Below are 20,748 nucleotides of genomic sequence, written 5' to 3' on the forward strand. Positions count from 1 at the left end.
TTATTATTATTATTATTACTACTACTACTACTATTATTATTATTATTATTATTATTATTATTATTCTTGTTGTTGTTGTTATTGTTGTTTTATAATTGTTGTTTATAATTTGTACAATTAACCTCCCTGTGGTTCGACCCCGGTCTTGCCGGGTTATTTATTACTTTGACACTCCTGCACTTGGGAGAAGACATCAATCTTTTAGTCGTGTCAAGCAACATGGCATATGACTCCTAATCGAGATTGGTTCCACACATATGAACCCATCTCTAGAGGCAAAATGTTCATGGATGATAATCATGCTTTAGAGATTACTGGCATTGACACCATCAAATTGAAGATGTATAATGGTTTAATTCATACTATTTCAAGAGTGCGACATGTAAAAGACTTAAAAAAGAATCTTTTGCCTAGAGAACAATTTAATAGTCTTGGTTGTAAGATCCGAACAAACAATGGAATAATAAAAATTATCAAAGGAACGTTGTTTTAAAGGCAAGAAAGACAGTTGCAAACATGTTTGTATTAATGGGAGAAACACATCATGGGGTAGAAGTGTTAATCGCATCAACCAGTCCTGCAGAAGAGAAAACGATGATGTGGCATAAAAAACTATGCCACATGTTAGAGAAAGGTTTAAAGGTTATCTCTGATAAGAAGTTACTTCCTGGGCTTACAAAGGTTACTTTACCTTTTTGTGAGCATTGTGTTATAAGTAAACATCATAGGTTGAAGTTTGGCACATCAACAACTAAAAGCAAATGCATCTTAGACCTGATTCACTCTGATATTTGGCAAACACTGGTTGTATCCTTGGGAGGAGCAAGATACTTTATATCATTTATAGATGACTTCTCTAGAAGATGTTAGGTGTATCCAATTAGAAGGAAGGTAGATGTGCTTATAGTATTTAAAACTTTTAAAATGCGGGTGGAACTTGAATCTGAAAAGAAGATCAAGTGTTTAAGGACTGACAATAAAGGAGAATATACCAGTAATGAATTTGATAACTTTTGTCAACATGAAGGTATCAAAAGGCAATTCACAACGGCATACATTCCACAGCAAAATAAAGTGGTAGAGTGAATGAACATAACTCTATTAGAAAGAACAAAAGTAATGTTGAAGGCTACAGGTCTAAGAAAGTTATTCTGGGCAGAAACAGTCAATCTCGCATGTTATATGATAAATCAATCTCCATCAATTGCAATTAAGCTGAAGACACCGATTGAGATGTGGACTGGAAAACCAGCTGATTATTCTCGATTGCATATATTTGGAAGTCCTATGTATATGATGTACAATACACAAGAAGTTAGCAAGCTGGATTCAAAATCCAGAAAATATGTATTCTTGGGATATGCTGATGGAGTGAAGGGGTATCGTTTGTGGGATCCCACTCCCACAAGGTAGTTATCAGTAGAGATGTCATATTTGCAGAAGGTAAAATACAATAGAAAAACATAATATTATTCTAAAGGAGACTACAGCAGTCCATGTGGAAAATACTCAGAATCATGCTTCTTCTGAAGCTATACCAAAGCATGAAGAACAAGAAAAAAATAGAGTCTAAAACTCCTAAACTTCGGTGGTTAACTCATGAAAGAAGACCACTAACTTGACACTCAGAATATGTTATTGAAAGTAACATTATATACTGTCTTCTAATAGAGGATGGAGAGCCATCAACTTTCGACGAGGCTATCAAAAGCACAAATGTATCTATGTGAATGACAGCAATGCAAGAGGAGATTGGAGCTCTGGACAAGAATGATACTTGAGATCTTGTTCCATTACTACAAGGAAGAAAGACCATTGGTAATAAATGAGTTTACAAGATAAAGCGTGATGGCAATGATCAAATAGAGCGGTATCGTGCAAGATTGGTAGTGAAAGGATATGCTCAGAAAAAAGGAATATACTTTAATAAGATATTTTCTCTAGTGATATGACTTACTACAATTAGAGTAGTCTTGACAATGTGTGTTATATTTGATCTTCACTTAGAGCAATTAGATGTGAAAACTGCATTTCTTCATAAAGAACTTGAAGTAGAAATTTATATGCTCTAACTAGAGGGTTTTGCTAAAACAGGCAAGGAGAACTTGGTTTGCAGGTTGAACAAATCTCTATACGGTCTCAAACAGGCGCCAAGGTGTTGGTACAAGAGATTAGTTTCCTTCATAATTAGCCTTAGGTATAACAAACTTAGTTCAGACCATTATACGTATTACAAGAGGTTTGAGGAAGATGATGTTTTCATCATTCTGTTATTGTACGTGGATGACATGTTGGTGATAAGCCCCAATAAAGATTGAGTCCAAGAATTGAAGGCACAATTGGCTAGGGAGTTTGATATGAAGGATTTGGAACCAGCAAACAAGATTCTAGGGATGCAAATTTATCGAGACAGAAGTAAGAGAAAGATTTGGCTTTCTTATAAGAATTATTTGAAGAAGATCTTGCATTGCTTCAACATGCAAGATTGCAAGCCAATTTCCACCCCACTTCCTATTAACTTCAAATTATCCTCAAGTATGTCTCCTAGCAATAAAGCAGAGAGGATGGAGATATCTCGAGTACCATATGCATCAGCAGTGAGAAGTTTAATGTTTGGTATGATATGTACAAGACTAGATATTGCACAAGCAATGGGAGTAGCTGGTCGATACATGGAAAATCCTGGTAGAGAACCTTAGAATACTATTAAGAGGATCTTGAGATACATCAAGGGTACCTCAGATGCTGCATTATGCCATGGAGGATCATAATTTACTGTCAGAGGTTATGTTGACTCAGATTTTGCTAGTGACCTTGAAAAAAGAAAATCCACTACAGGCTATATGTTCATAATTGTAGGAGGAGCTGTGAGTTGGGTCTCTAAACTACAGACTATTGTAGTGCTATCCATAACAAAAGCTAAGTATATGGCAACTACACAAGCTTGTAAAGAAGCAATATGAATAAAGAAACTTATGGAGGAGCTCGGGCACAAGCAAGAGAATATTCTTTTATATTGTGATAGTCAAAATGCTTTGCATATTGCAAGGAATCCAATGTTCCATTCAAGAACAAAACACATAGATGTTCAGTATCACTTTGTTTGCGAAGTGGTGGAAGATGAAAATATGAATTTTCAGAAGGTTCATATAAAGGAAAACCCAGCAAATGCTTTGACTAAACCAGTCAATACTAATAAGTATATATGGTGCAGATCCTCTTATGGCCTAATAGAAACGTAAGCAGCATGAAGATGACAAGCATAAAAAGGATAGAAGAATCATAGATGATCAAGTGTGAAGACTTGATTAAATCATCAAAGTCTTCAAGTGGGAGAATGTAGAGCCACCATTTAATTAATTGGTAGAAGACAAAAATGAGTGGAGTTGTTGGTATAATTAGAGGTGAGTTGTTGACATAATTGATGGAGTTGTTTGCATACTTGGTGGAGTATAAGTGGAGATAAGTTGTTGGTATAATTTGTGGCATAATTGGTGCCATGATTTATAGCCTTTGTCCCATCACTCTTGCCTATAAATAGGCAATGCCTCCAAGCTTATTATGCACACCAAGATAGAGAAAAGAAGAGGAGAGTGAAGAGAGAATAATCTCATAAAATTATGAGGTATTTGTAAGAGAGTAAGTGAGGTGTTTTCTCCTAATAATAGAGAGATTTTTAATTGTTCTCCTATTATTTGAGAGAGGTTGTAATTCCCACATTACTTAGTAAAATCCTTCTATACTTGCCTGTGGACGTAGCCTAATTGGATGAACAACATAAATTCTTATGTGTCTCATTTCTCATTTTATTTTATTCTTTGTCTTTTATCTTGTCGGGTTTGCATGTCAGTACCCTAACAAAAATTTCATAAGCAAAAATGATTATAGATATTAGCTGTAAATTTGTAATTTATTTCTCAACAAAATAAAGCTATTGAAGTATTTCTTCTAAAATATTTACAAAATGTTTTAAATAAGTTAGAAAATCCTACATCTATATATATATATATAAACTAAGACTCTTAAAGTATAAAGAAAATTAGGATAATAAATTAAAAAAACTAAAAAAAATAACAAAATTAATCAAAACAATAATTTATAAGCCTAATTCTAAAAGATATAATGGTCCAATAAACAAGAAAGCAACTCTTCTTAAAAAAAATATTAATAAAATCACTTGAAAAAATCTAAACTCAATTTAACAATTAAATCTTCCGTCAACTCTATTTTAAGCTATTATCATAGTCTCACACAAAAATAAAATTCCTTTTGCATTTAGATTTTTGCTACTATTCAATAAAATATATATGTTAGCCATTCAAATAATCTGCTTAAATCAATATGTCTAAAAAAAATTCCCCTTTAGTTATAAAAAAATCCCCATCCAAATGCTAACTTTTAGTTTTTACAAGCTAGGCCAAATCAACAAGTTCTTAATTACGTCTAATCATTGGAAGGGTAAGTACTCTTGGAATCATTGCTGGCGAATCAAAATGGACCTTTCTTCACTTTTTTCGTATTATCGTCTGCATGCAGAAGGTGATCTTCTTTGTATATCCATGCACATTAATTTGTATAATTTCTTGCATGCAGAATTCGAGTCCTATTGCTGATTCAAGACTGTAAAAGAATCCACAAAGTAAGCTGGACAAATTAATGCCGTCTCATCTCATTGTTTTTAGGCCTTCTTTTTCTACTTTCAAAAGATCACTCTCCTTGATAAATGTTAATTATTTTATTACAGGGATGGTGTTGTACGATGATCCTGTTAAAGCCTTGCTTCCTCTTTTTTAAGATTATCAGTTTGGGGCCTAAAGTGATGGCTTTAATTAGTTTAATTAAGGCCAGTGTGTATCTTGTTTGAGCCCGATTGCTAACACTTTACTTGGATTCTAAGTAACAGCACCATTGCTCTTTTTGAGTTCTGGAAATTTCCCTCCATTTTTCTATTCTCTTGTATGCTAATTAACAGCTCCTTTAGCCATGGTGAAGCTTGTCCTGGCATCTTCTATCAGCTGGTTCCTCTCGAGTTGAGACAAGGTATTGATGCAGGTGAATCAGAGTGAACCTCACTTCACTACGGATTCTATTCATCTATAGCCTGCGGGTCTCCTTCTATAAGTAGAAGACCAGCTTGGTGGCAACAACAAAGCTAATTCAAGAAATAAATTGTCACCGTTGCACTAAAAACCTTCTAAGAACCTCTCGCTGCCACTGTTGCAACAATAGAGCTACATCCAAGAACCATTTCACAACAATAGTTATGGAATTATCCATAAACATATCCGGACAAGCCTCGAATCAGAGAGACGAGAACTTGCGAAAGTGGAAGGCAGAGAGTTTCGTACCGCAAATACCACGTGATGATGACCCAAAGAAGATGATGGATGAGAAGTTGTACAATTACGCAGAAGAAGACAAATTTGATGAATTATTTGGTGAACTGCGGCGTGTTTCATCAGCGGAACTATCATCCATCATTTACACACAAGTTAGCCCTTCTGGAAATTCATTGCTTCATGTTTCAGCAAGCAATGGAAGCAAACATGTGACGGAGCTCCTTCTACAACATTTTCCGCTTCTAATGGTGAGGAAAAACTTCCACGATGATACTACACTTCATTTAGCAGCCGGAGCTGGACAGCTGGGAACTACAACAGTTCTTATCAACAAGGCAAAAGGCCATGGAGGAGCCAGCGACTTTCCTAACTTTTTGGAGATGAAGAATGATAGAGGCAACACAGCTTTACATGATGCAGTCATTAATGGGCACGACATTTTGGCCCATTCTCTGGTTTCAGAGAGCTTGAAACTTTCCTATTCCGAAAATAATGAACGTAAGTCTCCCTTGTATCTTGCAGTCGAGAATAGCGATGAGAAGATGCTCACTACTCTAATGGATACTATACGTGATGATGTGATTTACTTAATAAGCTAGAAGGAAAGTCTCCTGTGCACGCCGCTGTCCAAGGAAGAGAGAAGTAAAATGATTTTTTTCCCTTCTCATTCATATATTTTCCCTTCTAACATGCTAGTGTTTCTTTCATTATTTGATCTATTTTCATTCGAGTTAAATTAATTTCAGCAATATTGGAACAAATAGCGAAAAAAAAGCCAGGCCTTTCGCGCCGGAAAGATGAAAAAGGGGAGAATCCACTTCACTGTGCAGCATACATGGGTTATGTTTGGGAAACTCAATTCCTATTCAATGAATATCGTGGTGGTGCAATCCAGCAAAACGATGAAGGCAACATGCCTGTCCATGTTGCTAGCAAAAAAGGCTATGTTGACGTAGTTGATGCATACATTTCCAAGTGGACTGATCCAGCGGAATTTCTCAACAGCAAAAGGCAGAACATTCTACATGTCGCCGCCGAGAGAGGAAGACATGGAGTGGTGAGGTATATCCTACGAAATAAGAATCTGGAAGCACTTATAAATAAGCAGGATCTGGATGGAAATACACCTTTGCATTTAGCATCGAAGAATGGCCGATCCATTTCAGCATTTACTCTTGTTCGAAACTCTATGGTTATGAAAGAGAAATACAAAGTCAATGGCGAAAACTTGACACCATATGAGGTTGCAAAGAAGCAATCTAAAATGGTGGGAGCAGAATTCTCGGGAGAACCAATTCCGAAGGGGAATGTAAGTCAAGTAATAAATGTACAAAGAAACTACATTGGCCTCGATGAAAAAAGCAGCAATCATTCGCTGCTACATACATCAAGGTAGGCATTTAGCTTAATGGTGCTTCTATAAAATTCATTTCAAGGTTTTTTTTTTCCTTTTCCCTTGAATCTTATACAAATCAGCAAATAAAAAATATCTTTCTCCAAATTTTCTTGGTGTGGGACAAAAATGTTGACCCAAAGAGTGACAGCAATGCAGAGAAGCCACAAACAAAGGACAAACCAGATCATGGAGTGGTATCCCATTTTCTTTCATTCATTTCCTTTTCTTTTATGAGATAACTAGTTCCATAGTTTATTTTTTCGGTTCTTTTTCCTAAAACCATACGCATAAAAACATCTTTTGGTTTTTTGATGTAGGGAAACCAAGATGGTCCAGATGACAGAAAAGGAGGGAAGGGAAAACTAGACTATTATGGAGTTGTATTTCTTCTTCTTCTTCTTCTTGACAAAAATGGAGGCAAGGGAAAACTAGATTATGTCTTCTTTAATTGTCGGGAAGGGAAAACTAGATTATTATGGATAATTTTTATGTCTTCTTCTTCTTCTTGATAAAAAATATAGAGGAAAGGGAAAACTAGATTATTATGGATTTGTATGTCTCCTCCTCCTCCTTGAAGAAATTATCCTGGACACTTCCTAACTAGCTAAAAAGGAAACTTCTGACTACAAATTTTCTTTGTCAAATAATTTATAGGTTACATATCTCTTTTATCTATTGTTTTCCAGATGATGACATTATCGATCTTGCATTTCTGGGCTGGGCCAAAGAGATCCAAAGTAGAATATTTCCGTATTAAGAGTAGGCCTCCACCAAAAGCGGAAATCAAGGACATGGTTAATTCACTTCTTGTTGTTGCCGTACTGATCGAAGTGTAACATTTGCTGGTGTCCTCCAACTACCTAAAAGTGCAGACCAGCCTGGATGTAGAGCTTCTAACATCACCTCCAACAATATCCAGATCCAGGGCATATCAGAAATAAATGAAGGCATCCTAAGGAATGTTTATATTTATTTTGACATGGTAGCCTTGAATGCCGCGGTCATGGCATCGATAATCCTTTGTTGGGCTCAACTATATGATGTCAAAGTGGCAGTACATGCAGTTTGGTTGGCATCAATATTAACAGGTGGTGCTATCTACTTGATGTGCTTAGCATTCGTCTTTGCCGTTGCTATTGATGTAGGCAAAAGCTTTGCCTTCTTCGTTGTCACCATTGTCGTCGGAGGAGCGTTTTTTATTTTCCAAACCGTGGTTTCTATTCCATTAATTATTCCGCCGAGTGCCAACCAAATCATTGAAAGAATTGCTTCACCTTTGATCTATCTCCTGATTTTCTACGTACATTTCCATTTGGACTGGTTGTATTTTAAATTGAAGAAAAAAGAGAAGCCACAACAAACAAAGTCTTCTTGATATGATGCTCTTCGGATCAGTGGATTGTGCTTGTTTAATCATCGAAATAATTTAATGCTGTTGATTGTATTAATTATTTGATATTTGTATTGTTATCATAATTTGAGTTAATGTACGGCTCCTGGTGAGCTTTTTCTTTATTGAATAAAATAAAAGAAATGTTTTCTACTAATATAAGTAATTTGTTTATGCAAATTAATTAATGTGAAATTATGTTAGCATTCCATGCAAAATTTAATAAACAATATTTACTGTCCATGAGATACACTTTCTTGATCTGAAGTTCAGAAAACAAAAAAAATGTTTTCTTCGTAATAAAAATAAACAATAAACAAATTAACAAAAATAAAAGCTTGCGCTAGCTACAGAAAAAGAAGAAGAAGAAAGTGACAATATTGTAAAAATCTCATATCCTTTCATTAAACCTTTGAAGAAAAAATGTCTTTTAATCACATTCCTTATATTAATTATAATTATAACTCATGTATTTTCACATATTCATTTTCTATCATGAAAATTCATGTCTCATATATAAAAATAATAATAATGAATTTTTCATTAAAATTACAGATTTTGAAAAAAAAACTAACTATTTCACCAACAATAACAATCACAACTATGATTTTTTGTATTAGCTTTTTATAAGCAAAGGTGTGGCACAGCTACTGTGTCCTCCCTTCCCTCTCCTAATCAACATGATAAATTTCTAGGGTGATAAAGCGCTTCATCTGGCTGCCAAAGCTGGACGGCTAGCACAATTAAAAATCTCTTCGAGCATGTAAAATATCATCCTGAATTAATTGAAGTTTCTAGCTTGCTGAGGATGAGGAATGCTAAGGGAAACACCCCTAATTTGCATGATGTATGCAGTCATCAAGAGCAACATCAAATCCTTAAGATTCAGCCCTCAAATGACTTGATTTGTATTAAAATTCCGTCCTTAATATGTAAAGAGAGGAGAAACAAACTTTATTGTAAGATCATGACAATGCAAATATCCTGCTATCATGGTGCCCGCTTGTTCTTACTTGTAAAGCCACTTTGTTAATAGTGATTACAACTCCCTGGATGGACAAAGAAAGGAGATCAGGGGCCAGGAAAATAATTAGATTTATTTTACTTGATTTTTTTTTTCAATTTCTAAGGTGATTAAAGATTTGTATTAAGTTTGTATAACAATTTATACATGTCTGTACAAGCTAAAACAATGGAGAAATGAGGTTTGGGAGGCCCAATCCCAGGGCCTCCAATTCTTCAGCAGCCACAATCCAGCTGCCGAACAATACTAGCACTCATATTTTATTTTTCATTTTTTCTTTTAAGCTAGGCGGACAGGGCCCAAGGGCATGTGTTTGTTTATTTTAGACCCTTGCGCGTGGGCCTAATGCACACCCAGCCCATCTTTCCTCTCTTATTTTCCTTCTCTTTTATACATTGTTATTTTTTTATTTTCATTTTTTTTAAATCAAAATCCCCGATGAGAAAAAAATCGTTTTTATTTGGATAATTTTCATTAAATAATGAAGTTATTTCCATCATATGCACATTTTCATGATGAAAATGAAATTAAATCTCCTTGGTTTGATTTTATAAATAAATAAATAGTTTTATTTACATGATATAAATTAAAAAAATATTATTTAAATTAATTATTTTTTGATATTATTGAAAAATTGTATGTGAGTATGAGTAGTACTTCAAATTTACAACATATTTTTTATATGATTGAAGTTTTTTCAGATGATATGTGAATATTTTATATATAAAAAAAATATTATTATTTTCTCAATCACTAATACATTTTCTTAATTGTTAAGAAAAAAATAAATTTATACTAACTGATTATGAGTGTTACATTAATTTATAGTATTTTCTCAATTATCCGCTCATTTCCAAAAACAATTGGAGCCTTTAGAGGTTAACATAACCTACATTGCTAGTTTATTCGAGTAAGATATTCAGTTTTTGTCCACACCATATAGATAAGATCCCTACTAACGCTTTTGTAAGGAGGTTGACCAAAGAGAAAATGTACTAGAATTGAAAGATGAAGTTTATGCCTATTGTATTTAAAAAGTTATTGTTTCTATGTGATCATGTCCGCAAAAATGTTTTGATTTATTATGATTTTTTGATCTATTTTAGTTTTGATAGTAGTTTAATTGATAATACCATAATACTTTCTTTGTCAAATGAGTCCTTTTTTTTTCCCAATGAAATCATGTATTTTCTTGTGTTCATGATGTGCCTTTATTATTATTATTATTAATTTGCAAATAATATACTTATAAAAAAACACTCTATACTTTTAGGAATCAAAAGTTTCATAGAATCACAGAACCATTACACCAAAAATTCTTTGGTGTATTCTCTTTTCTTAAAAAAAAAAACCATGTATGATCTTATGTTTTAACAAATGTTTCTGGAAAAATCAAAATTTTACTATAAAAACAAAATTCAATTGGTGTTTGTTCTAATAGAAAATTTCTTAAAATTCAAATGATCTCCTGAAAAAGTGACCATACACCTAGAAAAATCCGAAGAACAACTTAAATACCATAAGATGAAATCAAAGCTCAATTTTAGCTGAATAAATAATAAAAACTATTTTATATGATCATATGAACAAAAAAGAGCAAAGTTTACTGATTTTAAATGGAAAAATGCCATCTTTGATAATCTTTTTAAATGGCTAAATATATTCTTTATAGTCCTTATTAAGCTTACTTTCTGTTTTAAGTAGGGGGCAATTGTTATAACTTTTTTTTAGCTTGTTTCCTTAAAATTTATCTTTTTTTTTCTTTCATTATAAAAAATAAAAAAAAAAAGTAATAATAGCAAAAAGAATAGCGATTTAGAAAAAATAGATAGATAAGAATTTCAAATATATAGAAAAATCAAGGTACAATTTTGGATGGGACTAGTAGTTTAATTATACCCTTATTGTACTTGAGAGTAGAAAGACAAAGTGAATTTAAGGACAAATGATTATTGAATGAATCTGTATAAAATATAAGTCTAGGGACACAATTAAATTTTTAATAGGTCAATTTGATTTAATCATGCGTCAAATTAAAATTTTAATTATGTTTGATAATGAATTTGGGTCAAATTAAATGATTTAATTAAGTATAAGGACTTAATTATAGTTTCAATGAGTCAAATTAATTTTATTAGGGATTTAATTAGTAAAAATAAAGTTTGGAAGCCTAATTTGAACTTAATTGAAAAGATTGAAATTTTAAAGGACCAAAAATTATTTTTACAATGTTAATTAATTAAAATCAGAAGTAAAATTACAACAAAATCAAAGTTTATGGTTAATTAGAGATTAAATTAAAGAAATTTATAATTAATGATCTTTTTGAAAAAGACATCAAATTCTAGAAAATCAATTGAAATTTTCTCAGATGACTACTTTTTAGAGTCATTTAATGTTTTTTTTCTCTTACTAAAATGGGCAAACCATACACCACCACATTGTACCACACCCCATAATAGATCTCACAAGGCCATTGCCCCTATGACCGCCATGATATCATCCCAAAAAGGTCAACTTAAGCAACATTTAGCTACCAATTTGTCTGTTTATGATTGCTTATTTGAACCAATGGTTGAAATCCTCTCTCGTTAAATCAAGGATCAAAATTTATTTTTTAATTAAAATAAAGTGTCCTTCTTCCATCCCTGTAAATAAAGATGGATTACAAATATTAAATACCAAGAAATCAACATATTTTTCTTTTTTTCCCCACTGCCACCACCTCCTACATTTACCAAAACAACCACCAAGTGATCAAATCCTCTCCCTTAACACCATTGTAACTGATAGCTCCTTCCTTGGCACTGTCGTAATCTAACAACAATTATCTTTGGCAGCCCCGTTAGTTTCTACTTCTTTCTCTCTAGCAACATTAGCCTCTCCACCCTAACCTTTTCAATCGCCACACCCCCATGTCGGATCTCTTAGTAGCGGCTGCAACACCACCTCTATACTTGGTAACTTTAATTTTTTCCTCACCTTTACACCTTCCCCCACATACATTCGGATATGAAATAATTCGCATCCTGTAATTACTAGTTCTTCCTGGCAGATCCAATAATAAGATGAAGTCATTTCATCTTAGCTCAGATAGTTAGAACAAATCAAGTCCAATATTTAAAAACCAAAAAGGAGAAGGATGTTGGGTCGATAGTAAACTCAATCTAACTGAGTTAGGTTGGACTCGTTCCAGCCTAGCCCAACATAAAACAAGATCGTTGGGCTGTCAGTCAACCCAACCCAACCCAATCAGGTTGGACTTGTTTCAGTCCAACCTAGATAGCAAGGCTAAGTCCAACTCAAGGTATGTTGAGCTGTTAGTCAATCCAACCCAATCTGACTGAGTATTGCATAGATGGATGGGTCGGGTCTAATCCACTTAATAAATAATATAATATTAAAATATTAAAAACATATTTTAAAAAAGAATTCAAAAGGGCATTTTAATAATATTTTCAAGTCCCTTGCATGTTTTCCAACTATTTTGCATAATATCAGCTATAGACTTATATTGTAAGATACAAATTCGTTATTAAAAATACTCGGTTTTCTTTGAATTTTTTTTAAAATAAAAAAATTAAAAATAATTTCATCTTTCCAATAACACAATATATATTTTATCTTTGTGCATACGAACAAATCCTAAATATTTTTTATTTATATTTTCTAGGGAGAGATAAAATCATTTTAACTTTTTTTTAATATAATATAGATATCATAATTGGTTTATAATTATTTAATAGAATTTGATCAAAATATAAAAAGTTTTATTTTAATTAATTTATCATTCAGATCATGCTAGCGAAGACTTAGCTATGCTGAAAACTTATGAGTGTTATATCAATTTTACAACATATAGTGTCACCAGTGCAGTTTTTTCAAACGTTATGCTTACATTTTATATAAAAGAAACATTGTCTTTTTGTCAATTTCTAGGAAACAAAATAAAGAAAATCTCTCTAAGTTAGCATAATTATCCTATTTGTATACAAGTTAAACTTCATTTAACGTTTCTTTTATCTCAGTGGCAAACAGGCAAACCTTTACTTACAGTAGTTTGATGAATTTTGTACACAAATAATATGATCAAGTTATCACAATGTGCAAAAATGGAAGCTCCATATAAGAAAGAATTAGGTTAATGAACAGGTTTAATATGTAATAAGATCTGTTAAAATATTGAAAAAGATTCTTCCTATGGTGGGTGTGTGGCTTTGAAGATTCAGAAATTCTAGAAACTGTAAATTTTAGTGTTGTTTGTAATTGAAGTTATACATTTCTATGATAATAAATGGCATACAACCTGAACTTTGGAAATAGGATTGAAAGGAAAATCATGAAAGATGGAAAATCGGGGACTTGAGATAACCTAAAGGTTACTTAAATTCTCACCCAAGGAGAAAAGGAATAATCTAGTAAAAAGTGCTCTAAAAATAACTTATAATTGTATAAATAGGCACTAAATAAATCTAATTTGGAAAAGAAAAGAAACCCTAAAATAGTTTTAAAAAAAATAATAATCTAGAATTATCTAATAAAATAATAAAAATTCAAAGACAACATTTTCTAATACTAATTTGAGGAAGTTCCCGATTTCATTGGCTAAACATTTTGTTTAAATTTTAGATATGAGCATAGTTCAATTATGATTCAATCATGCTTATTTTGTCAAAAAAAAGAAATTGTTTGACAAGTTCAAACCTTTTTTTAATCTAATCTATAAAAATATATATTTGCTAGACATTATAGTTCAATTAACTTTACGCATGATATGATAAAAGTATTATTTAAAAAAGTAATATTGAAACACTCACTCCACCGTGGATGCTATGTGTTGCACGTTCATCACAATTTCTATTTAAAAAGAAACGAATGGTGTATAATAATAAAGTACTGTAAAATAATGAATTGCATTCAGAAGGACCAACCCAGAGGAGATGCTTTCATGAGAAAAAAGAGAGAAGCAAAGAACCTGATAACCTAAAGAGTGTTTCTTTGCATACATGTGATCCACGCGGAAATTATAAGGAGAATAACAATATAGAAAACTCGATTAGTAAAAATTATTGTAAATATAAGCTTTAAATTCATAATTTACTTTTTCAAAAAATAAAGCTAATGAAGTCTTTCTCTTGAGAGATTTCAAGATCTTTTAAATAAGTTACAAAACCTTATTATATTTACTAAGAGACAACTAAAAATCTAAAAACAAAAAGAAAATCAATAGAATCCAAATTAAAACAATAAATTCAAAAAACTAAAAAAAATAATTAAAAAACACAGAAACTTTTGAAGCTAATTTTAAAAGATCCAACAGTTACAATAAACAATAAAGTAAATCCCCTAAGATATAAAAAATTATTTTTAAAAAATTAAACTCAATCCAGCTATCTAATCTTTTGATAGCTCCAATTCAAGTTGTTATCTTAGTATTGTATTACTCAACTTTTGCTGTCGAGTTTAAACTTACCCAATATGCCAAGCCTTTCAAATAATTTCTCTATGATATATTTCCATCTAGCCACTACAAATCTCCATCCAAAAGCTCACAAACTTCAGAATCTGCAAGTGCTTAGGCAGTATCAACAATTCTCTTAATTTCGTCTAATCATTGGAAGGGTAGGTACTCTTGGTATCATTGCTGGCGAATCAAATTGGACCTTTCTTCACTTTTTCGTTCTATCTTCTGCATGCAGAAGGTGATATTCTCGGTATATCGCACATTATTTTATATAATTTCTTGCATGCAAAATTTAAGTCTTTTTGCTAATCAAAGACTGTAAAAGAATCCACAAAGTTGGATAAATTAATGCCGCGCGTCTCATCTCATTGTTTTTAGGCCTTCTTTTTCTACTTTCAAAAGATCACTCTCCTTGTTAAATGTTAATTATTTTATTATAGGGATGGTGTTGTACGATGATCCTGTTAAAGCCTTGCTTCTTTTTTAAGATTATCAGTTTGAGGCCTGAAGTGATGGCTTTAATTAGTTTAATTAAGGCTAGTGTGTATCTTGTTTGAGCCCGATTGCAAACACTCTGCTTGGATAGCACCATTGCTCCTTTTGAGTTCTGGAAATTTCCCTCCATTTTTCTATTCTCTTTTATGCTAATAACAGCTCCTTTAGCCATGGTGAAGTTTGTCCTGACATTTTCTATCAGCTGGTTCCTCTCGAGTTGAGACAAGGTATTGATGCAGGTGAATCAGAGTGAACCTCACTTCACTACGGATTCTATTCATCTATAGCCTGCGGGTCTCCTTCTATAAGTAGAAGACCAGCTTGGTGGCAACAACAAAGCTAATTCAAGAAATAAACTGTCATCGTTGCACTAAAAACCTTCAAGCAAGCTTCTCACTTCCACTGTTTGCAATAATAGAGCTACATCCAAGAACCATTTCATAATCAGAGTTATGGAATTATTGTTGGTGGGAGAAACCACTTGTGGTGGCTTTGAAACACTCAGAGGGGATAAAACACACTCTTTTATTTCAAGAACAAAGCTTACAATAACATAAACAAAAGTTTACAACAACCCCTCTCTCTTTCTCTCTTTTTCTCTAGTGTTTCTCTCAATCTCTCCACACATAATTGCATAAGCTTAGCTATCTATTTATACATGAAATCAAAACAAGAAAATTCAACCTTCAAGTGTGAAGGCGGTTTTTGGCCGACGGTGTGAAAGCGGCCGGCGGCCGGTGGCTGGCGGCTGGCGGCTGGTCGGTTGGTGGCTGGGCGGTGACAGCTGGTGGCTGCCTTCCTTGACCTTCTGGATTGAGTTTACTTCAACAAATCTCCCCCTTAAACTCAATCGAGGGATGTCATTCCAAGCATGAATTTCAATCTGATAAATACTTCTCTTTTCAATGGCTTGGTAAAGATATCAGCAACTTGATCATCTGTCTTGCAGGATATCAGCTCGACTTCTTTGTTCTTTACATGCTCTCGGATAAAGTGATGACGTGTATCAATATGTTTACTTCTTTCATGATACACCGGATTCTTTGCCAATGCAATCGCTGATCGATTATCGATATAAATCTCTGTAGGATTTTCTTGAGGAAATCCCAAAAACTTTAGCAAATTCCTTAACCATATTAAATGGCATACAGCTGAGTTGGCGGCAACATACTCAGCTTCACAGCTTGATAATGTGACAATTGATTGCTTCTTGGATGACCATGTGAAAGATGTAAGTTGGATCTTCTGGGTGATGGGATTATACAGCTTGTATCCCATCCTTCTCTCACCATATCCGACAAAGATGCATTTCTCGCTTTTATCATCAAGTTTGGTCCTTCTTGCATCTGGGATCTTTGCATATGCCACACAACCAAAGACTCGAAGATGAGTAACACTTGGTTTGTGACCACTCCATGCTTCTTGTGGAGTGATAGCTTGCAAACTTCTGGTTGGGCAGCGGTTCAGCAAATATACTGCACATGATACTGTCGGATAAGGTGAAGGTAATTAGAGTATATCTGGTCTGGTACATGTCAAGTACCTTAAGCTTCCTACCAAGCTTTTAAAGTAAGTTGGATCAACATTTCCAACTTTACTTTTCCTCAATTCCACTCCATTCTCAACTGGAGTTGATACCAGATTGCAGCTTTCCATCTTGAACCTTTCAAGAATATCTTTGGCATAACTGCTTTGGGATACAAAAATCCCTTCTTCTTTCTGCACCACTTCTAAGCCAAGAAAATGTGCCATCAGACCAATGTCTGTCATCTCAAACTCTTGTACCATGCTTTTCTTGAAGTCTTCGAACATGGTAGGATTGTTGCCGGTGAATATCAAGTCATCAACATATAGGCACACAAATAATATGCTGCCATCTGCTTCTTTCTTCACATAAATTGCATGTTCATATGGACATTTTTCAAATCCATTATCTTGAAAATACCTGTCAATTCTGGTATTCCAAGCACGCGGAGCTTGCTTCAAACCGTAGAGGGCTTTCTTCAACTTGTATACTTTGCCTTTATTTTCATCATCAATGTATCCAAGTGGTTGTTCAACATAGATCTCTTCTTCTAGGAAGCCATTCAGAAATGCTGACTTCACATCAAGTTGATAGATCTTCCATCTATGTTGTGCTGCTAGTGAGATCATCAATCTGATTGTCTCTAGCCGGGCTACTGGAGCAAACACTTCTCCATAGTCAATGCCTTCTCTCTGTTTGTAGCCTTTCACCACTAATCTTGCTTTGTATCTTTGCACTTCTCCTTTTGCATTCTTCTTTGTCTTATAGACCCATTTGACACCTATTGCTTTCTTGTTTTCTGGTAAATAAGTCAGCTTCCAGGTATCATTCTTCTCAATGGCATGTATTTCTTCATCCATTGCTTTTATCCACTTCTCTTCTGTGATAGCTTCATTGAAGCTAAGTGGGTCACTATCTGCAAAGAAACAAAATAGAGTTGTATCTTCCATTACTTGAGTGGCGTCATACAGCTCTTCTAGATTTCTCATCCTTCTTGGTCCTTCTGATGAGGATGCTGATGCTGATGGTATTGATGATGATTCTGGCGTGTTTCTCCTGTTGAATACAGGAAATCTGTGTACCGGACTTTGTGGCTCATCTTCTGGTACTATTGGACCTTCTGCAAGTACTGTTGGTACTTCTTCATCTTCAAGGATCAAATCAGTGCTGATCCATTTAACTGCTTCTTGGTCATCATTCCATTGCCAAGTTTTATCTTCTTCAAAGATAACATCTCTGCTCATAATTACCTTCTGGGTGATGGGATTATACAGCTTGTATCCCATCCTTCTCTCACCATATCCGACAAAGATGCATTTCTCGCTTTTATCATCAAGTTTGGTCCTTCTTGCATCTGGGATCTTTGCATATGCCACACAACCAAAGACTCGAAGATGAGTAACACTTGGTTTGTGACCACTCCATGCTTCTTGTGGAGTGATAGCTTGCAAACTTCTGGTTGGGCAGCGGTTCAGCAAATATACTGCACATGATACAGCTTCAGCCCAGATATACAGCAAATGTTGATCTTCAAAGATAACATCTCTGCTCATAATTACCTTCTGGGTGATGGGATTATACAGCTTGTATCCCATCCTTCTCTCACCATATCCGACAAAGATGCATTTCTCGCTTTTATCATCAAGTTTGGTCCTTCTTGCATCTGGGATCTTTGCATATGCCACACAACCAAAGACTCGAAGATGAGTAACACTTGGTTTGTGACCACTCCATGCTTCTTGTGGAGTGATAGCTTGCAAACTTCTGGTTGGGCAGCGGTTCAGCAAATATACTGCACATGATACAGCTTCAGCCCAGTATTGCTTGGGCAGCTTCTTTGCTTTGAGTAGACTTCTTGCCATATCAAGAATTGTTTGATTCTTCCTCTCTGCTACACCATTCAGCTGTGGTGTATAAGCTGGTGTTGTCTGATGTCTGATGTCTTGTTGTGTACAAAAGGCTTCAAAGTCATTTGCTGTATATTCTCCACCTTGATCAGATCTCACGGTTCTGATCTTATAGCCACTTTGCTTCTCAACAATTGCTTTAAAATCTTTAAAACAATTGAACACTTCTGACTTCCTCTTCAAAAAATATACCCATGTCTTTCTGCTAAAATCATCAATAAAAGTGAGGAAGTACCTATTTTGTCCAGTCGACATAGGCTTTATCGGACCACACACATCTGTGTGTACTAACTCCAGTGGCTTGTTTGCTTTCCAGTTGACTTCTTTGGCAAAACTGGATCTGTGATGTTTGCTGAGGACACAACTTTCACAGACTTCTTCTAGATGATCAATATGGGGCATACCTTTGACCATCTTCTTGCTTGCTAGCATCTTCAGATTTGTGAAATTCAGATGTCCAAGCCTCAGGTGCCAAAGCCATTCTTCACTGTTGGTGATGGCACTCAAACACTTTGCTGCATCATATTGGATGTTTAAAGGAAACATCCTATTCTTGGACATTTTCACATAGGCAATTAATCTCCCATTGTAGTCTGTAATTGTCAGATGACAATTCTTCATGTAAAGTGTATAGCCTCTCTCCAAAAGTTGACCTATGCTCACCAAGTTCTGCTTTATGGCTGGGACATAGTAGACATCGGCGATGTAGCTATGATCGCCATTCTTCAACTTGATTGGGATGTTGCCTTTACCTTTGAATGGAACTTTTGACGTATCTCCAAAGGTGACAAAACCTTGTATGGTCTCATCTAGATCACCAAATAAAGCTCGTTGGCCACACATGTGATTGCTGGCTCCAGAATCAAGATACCAAATATTCTCTTGATTCTTGTCAAGTCCTTGTTGGACAAATAATGCAGCTGCTCCTCTATTGTTGACATCCTCTTCTGCATAGTTGACTCGCTCACGTATCTCCAGTGGAGCTTTCTTTTGACATTCAGTGTTATAGTGGCCAAATTGATTGCAATTATAACACTGAATATTCCTCTTGTCACGGTTATTGTAACCGCCTCCTCTTCCTCTAGGAGTGAATGCTTGTTGTCCTCGACCTCCTCTAGTGGTGTTTTTACCACCTCTTCCTCTAAAACCTGTATTCCAAGAACCTCTGCCTTGAAATCGCTGAAATCCTCCTCGTGTTTGTTGACTTCTTCCTCGAGTGGTGTATCCACTTGTTGAAGTCTCCCCTTGCTCATACCTGTCTTTGAGAGACAACTTTGCTTGTAAGACATGCTCAATTGCCTTATCTCCATTTCTTTTTATAATCTTCTGCTCATGAGCTTGCAAAGAACTCATAAGTTCATCCACTGTTAACTTGTCCACCTCTTTGGACTCTTCAATAGCGACAACAACAAAATCAAATTTTGGATCTAGGGATCTCAAAATTTTCTCAGTAATTCGAGCATCTGAAAGGGCTTCTCCATTTCTTCTCATCTGATTGACTATCACCATAATTCTTGTGTGATAATCAGAAATGGATTCTGAGGACTTCATTTGTAATAATTCAAATTCACCTCGTAAAGATTGGAGACGAATCTTCTTTATTCTGTCAGCACCTTTGTATTTTTGTTGGAGAGCCTCCCATATTTCTTTTGATGTTTCTGCGGAAGCAATGATTTCAAATGTCGCTTCATCAAGACCTTGATAAATGATGGTCTTTGCTTTGTTGTCTTTTTTTCTATTGGCTTTGAGGACTTGCTTTTGTACCTCTGGTAAAGCATCTTCTGATTCTTTCGACTCTGGTTCATCATAACCATATTGCACAATGTCTATACACTCTTGTGAACCAAGGAATGCCTTCAATCTGATGCACCAACTATCATAGTTGTCTTTGGTTAGCTTCGGGATGAGTGTTTGTGCACTTTCTGTAGTCATTTTGCTCTTTAAATGACTATATCACCTTTTTGGGAGTTGAATTTGGCAAAACCGACACCGTAGATGGATCCGGAATGGTCCAAATAGTAGGGAACCGGTCTGACTTTGTAGAAAACGGGTCAAAAATGAGGTGAACCGGTCCAAAAACCAATTCGGGTGGTTTGCTGGGTTGAACCGGGAATATTCCAAGGAATATTCTTTTTTTGACTTTGACTTTAGAATATGGCTCGGAGCTTGGCTTGGCTTCGGAATATGGCTTGGAGCTCGGCTCGGCTT

The 20,748-nt window shown here is 34.6% G+C and overlaps 2 protein-coding genes across 2 annotated transcripts; both read left to right on the forward strand.

Annotated features, from left to right (window-relative positions):
- Positions 1 to 5,115: 5,115 nt before the first annotated feature.
- On the forward strand, positions 5,116 to 5,938 carry LOC105136290 (ankyrin repeat-containing protein At5g02620-like). The gene has a single exon (XM_011041580.1). It carries the CDS (start codon positions 5,264 to 5,266, stop codon positions 5,936 to 5,938), a length of 675 nt encoding a protein of 224 aa, XP_011039882.1. The 5' UTR covers positions 5,116 to 5,263.
- Positions 5,939 to 6,526: 588 nt separating this feature from the next.
- LOC105136198 (uncharacterized) lies at positions 6,527 to 8,191 on the forward strand. Its single transcript, XM_011041434.1, has 4 exons — positions 6,527 to 6,647; positions 6,854 to 6,929; positions 7,053 to 7,115; positions 7,422 to 8,191. Exons 1-4 carry the CDS (start codon positions 6,529 to 6,531, stop codon positions 7,569 to 7,571), a joined length of 408 nt encoding a protein of 135 aa, XP_011039736.1. The 5' UTR covers positions 6,527 to 6,528; the 3' UTR covers positions 7,572 to 8,191.
- The last annotated feature ends 12,557 nt before the right edge of the window (positions 8,192 to 20,748 follow it).

Source organism: Populus euphratica, unplaced genomic scaffold (assembly GCF_000495115.2).
Source record: "Populus euphratica unplaced genomic scaffold, PopEup_1.0 scaffold52.1, whole genome shotgun sequence".
In the NCBI taxonomy this organism is placed as follows: Eukaryota; Viridiplantae; Streptophyta; class Magnoliopsida; order Malpighiales; family Salicaceae; genus Populus; species Populus euphratica.